At 63.7% G+C, this 4,592-nt stretch overlaps 1 protein-coding gene across 1 annotated transcript; it reads right to left on the bottom strand.

The window, feature by feature from the left end:
* Positions 1-7: 7 nt before the first annotated feature.
* CHMP2A (charged multivesicular body protein 2A) lies at positions 8-3,585 on the bottom strand (the record flags this gene model as incomplete). Its single annotated transcript, XM_041459433.1, has 4 exons — positions 8-21; positions 292-445; positions 481-660; positions 3,511-3,585. Coding segments are annotated over 4 exons (423 nt in total), but the record flags the coding sequence as incomplete, so codon positions are not given.
* Positions 3,586-4,592: the final 1,007 nt, after the last annotated feature.

Here is a 4,592-nt window from a genome sequence, read left to right as displayed (position 1 = left end):
CTCCCCGTCACCACACTCTCCCTCTTGTGTCCCCCCGTGTCTCCCCCCGTGTCCCCAGATGTCCCTTTGTGTGTCCCCAGGTGTCACCCCCCATGTCCCCAGGTGTCCCTTTGTGTGTCCCCAGGTGTCACCCCCCATGTCACCAGATGTCCCTTTGTGTGTCCCCAGGTGTCCCCCCGTGTCCCCAGGTGTCCCTTTGTGTGTCCCCAGGTGTCCCCTCGTGTCCCCAGGTGTCACCCCGTGTCCCCAGGTGTCCCTTTGTGTGTCCCCAGGTGTCCCTTTGTGTGTCCCCAGGTGTCCCCCCGTGTCCCCACCTCTCGTCCTCGTCGTCCTCGTCCCCGAGCGCGTCGTCGATGGCGTCGTTCATCAGCTCCTCCTTCATGTCCATCATCTCCGACTGCTTCTGGAACTCCTGCAGGATGCGCTGGATCTGCGGCAGCTTCAGCTGGGGGACATGGGCAGTGACACAGTGACACTCACCTGCCGGTTCATGGTGGCCATGGCCCGTGTCACCCCCCGCATGGCGCTGGCCATGGCGCTGTGTGAGCGCAGGGTCTGCACCCGCAGTGCCACCCCCTGCACGTTGGCTCTCATGGCGATGAACTTGCGCTCGTAGCGCCGCGTGCGCACCAGGTCCTTGGCCAGCACCCGCACCGCGTCCTGCCGGGGGACACAGGGACAGTGTCAGGGACAGGGGACAGGGACACGGGGACAGCGTCAGGGACAGGGGACAGGGGACAGGGACACGGGGACAGCGTCCTGCCGGGGGACAGCAGGGACAGCGTCAGGGACAGGGGACAGCGTCCTGCCGGGGGACAGGGACAGGGTCAGGGACATGGGGGATACAGGGGACAGCATCCTGGGGACACGGGAACAGGGTCAGGGACACAGGGGACACAGGGGAGAGGGTGAGGGACAGGGACACAGGGGACACAGGACAGGGTCAGGGACATGGGGACAGCATCCTGGGGACACGGGAACACAGGGACAGGGTCATGGGGACAGTGTCCTGGGACACAGGGGACACAGAGGACGGGGTTAGGGACAGGGACAGGGACACGGGGGACACAGGGACACCATTAGGGACACAGGGGACAGGGTCAGGGACACGGGGACAGCGTCCTGGGGACAGGGACAGGGACAGGGACAGGGACAGAGACAGGGGACAGCAAGGACAGGGTTAGGGACACGGGGACAGCATCCTGAGGACACAGGGGACAGCGTTAGGGACAAGGACAGGGACACGGGAACAGCATCAGGGACATGGGGACAGGGACACAGACAGAGATGGGGACAGGGGACAGTGTCAGGGACAGTGGGGACAGGGATGGGGACGGGGACAGGGACAGGGGGGACAGCATCAGGGCACAGAGAGGGACGGGGGGGACATCGCCAGGGACAGGCAGGGACAGTGAGGGGACATCACAGGGACAAGGAGGGGACACACAAGGGACACCACATAGACAGCAGGGACAGGCAGGGACAGGGAGGGGACAGCAGGAAGAGACAGGGGACACGCCATGACCCCCTCAGTGTCCCCTTGTCCCTCCATGTCCCCCAGACCCCTCTGTGTCCCTTGTCCCCGATCCCCTCCTCCCTCTCCCACCCGCCCACACCTGCTGTGTTCCCTCTGTCCCCTCTGTCCCCTCTGTCCCCAGTGTCCCCATGTCCCCAGTGTCCCCATGTCCCCTCTGTCCCCAGTGTCCCCAGTGCCCCCATGTCCCCTCTCACCATCTGTCCCTGCTGTCCCCCTTGTCCCCAGTTTCCCCATGTCCCCACTGACCATCTGTCCTTTCTGTCCCTGCCATGTCCCCACTGTGTCCCCAACGTCCCCTCTGATCACTCTGTCCCTGCCATGTCCCCAGTGTCCCCAGAGTCCCCTCTCACCATCTGTCCCCAATATCCCCCCCTCAGCAGCTCCTCGGGGGAGCGCCTGCGCCCGAACAGCAGCTCCATGGCACAGGGGACACCTGGGGACATCGGGGACACACATCAGTGACAGTGACACACAGGGACACACAGTGACAGCACTGACACACAGGGACAGCCATGGCACAGGGACAGAGCGCGCTGGTTCTGCCTCAGCAGCTCCTCGGGGGAGCGCCTGCGCCCGAACAGCAGCTCCATGGCACAGGGGACACCTGGGGACATCGGGGACATCAGTGACAGTGACACACAGTGACACACAGTGACACACAGTGACACACAGGGACAGAGCGCGCTGGTTCTGCCTCAGCAGCTCCTCGGGAGAGCGCCTGCGCCCGAACAGCAGCTCCATGGCACCCTGGGGACACTGGGGACATCGGGGACATCGGGGACATCAGTGACAGGGACACACAGTGACACACAGGGACACACAGTGACACACAGTGACACACAGGGACACACAGGGACAGCACTGACACATAGTGACACACAGGGACACACAGGCACAGCAGGGACACACAGGGACACACAGTGACACACAGGGACACACAGGACACACAGTGACACACAGGGACACACAGGACACACAGGGACACACAGGGACACACAGGACACACAGGGACACACAGTGACACAGTGACAGTGACACACAGGCACAGAGCGCGCTGGTTCTGCCTCAGCAGCTCCTTGGGACACTGGGGACACCTGGGGACACTGATGGGACACTGGGGACGACCGTGGGACATTGGGGACAGCCATGGGACGTTGGGGACACTGATGGGACATTGGGGACAGCTGTGGGACATGGCCCAGGGTGTGCTGGTTCTGCTGCAGCAGCTCCATGGGACAGGGACACTGGGGACAGCGACAGGACACTGGGGACAGCCGTGGGACATCAGTGACAGTGACAGGACATTGGGGACAGCCATGGGACATTGGGGACACTGGGGACATTGGGGACAGCCATGGGACATCAGTGGGACACTGCCCAGGGCGTGCTGGCTCTGCCAGAGCAGCTCCAGGGGACAGGGACACTGGGGACACTGGGGACAGGGATGGGACACTGGGGACACCGGGAACGTTGGGGGACACGGCCATGGGGGGACACGGGGTGTGGTGGCACCTGGAGATGGGAACGGGGGACAGCGGGGGACACCGAGGGGACAGGGAGGGGACACACGGTGACACACGGGTGACAGGGAAGCGACACAGAGGTGGCACAGGGGGACACGGAGGGGACACACGGGGACCTGAAGGCGACACGGCGGTGGCACAGAGGGACCCGGAGGTGACACGGCGGTGGCACACGGTGACACACGGTGACACGGTGACACGGCGGTGACACGCGGTGACACACGGGGGCACAGGCGGTGACACACGGTGGCACACGGTGACACGGCGGTGACCGGGCCGGTCCCGCGGCCCCCTCGCCCCTCGGCGCCCCGAACCCGCCCCGATCCCCTCAGAGCGCCCCCAAGCGGCCCCCGCGCCCCTGCATCCCCCCCGAGCCCCCAGAGGTGTCCCCGGATGTCCCCAAATGTCCCCGAATGTCCCCAAATGTCCCCGAGCGCCCCCGGCCCTCACCCGGCTCCGCACCGGCACTTCCGCAAACAGTGACGTCACCGCGCTTCCGGTCACGCGACGCCCGGCGGGTTTCGGTCACGTGACGGCGCCTCCTCCAGGGGAGGAGCGAACCATAGAGGAGCGGATTGGGGCGGCCGGAGCAGCCACTTCCGGTGGCGGAGCAGCGAGAGGAGCGGCCGGAGCGGCTCCGCCCGGGAGAGCGCCACCTGGTGGCGCGGGTGTGTCGGGAAGACTGGGGATACTGGGAGGGGAAACTGGGGATACTGGGGATACTGGGAGGGGAACTGGGGATACTGGGGATACTGGGAGGGGAAACTGGGGATACTGGGAGGGGATACTGGGGATACTGGGGATACTCCCTCCCATTCCAAACCAGACGATCCCAGTATAAACCAGTATAAACCAGTATAAACCAGTCCAAACCAGTATAAACCAGTCCCCCCCAGTCCCTCCCAGTCCAAACCAGTATAAACCAGTCCCCCCCAGTCCCTCCCAGTCCAAACCAGTATAAACCAGTCCAGATCAGTCCCCCCCAGCCCAAACCAGCCCAAACCAGTATAAACCAGTCCAAACCAGTATAAACCAGTCCCCCCCAGTCCCTCCCAGTCCAAACCAGTATAAACCAGTACACACCAGTCCCCCCGAGCCCACAGCAGCACAAATCAGTCCAGACCAGTATAAACCAGTCCCCCCAACCCAAACCTGTCCAGACCAGTCCCCCAGCCCCCAGCAGCACAGAGCAGTATAAACCAGCCCACACCAGTATAAACCAGCCCACACCAGTATAAACCAGCCCACACCAGTATAAACCAGTCCAAATCAGTATAAACCAGTCCCCCCAGCCCCCCCGGCCCACACCAGCCCACACCAGCCCAAACCAGTATAAACCAGTATAAACCAGTCCAGACCAGCCCGGCCCCAGCACACAGAGCAGTCCAGCCCGTCCCTGGCTCTTTAATGGCCGAGCAGCGCTGGGGGAGGGGCGGGGAATAAATAGGGGGGGAGGGGCTGGGCCGGGGGTCTAGAAATTCCTGGGGTTTGGGGATTTATTGTTCATTTTTGGGGGATTTTGGGGATTTTTT

This window comes from Pyrgilauda ruficollis, unplaced genomic scaffold (genome assembly GCF_017590135.1).
Source record: "Pyrgilauda ruficollis isolate IOZ18807 unplaced genomic scaffold, ASM1759013v1 scaffold1358, whole genome shotgun sequence".
In the NCBI taxonomy this organism is placed as follows: Eukaryota; Metazoa; Chordata; class Aves; order Passeriformes; family Passeridae; genus Pyrgilauda; species Pyrgilauda ruficollis.
This window is presented reverse-complemented; position numbering and strand designations above follow the sequence as displayed.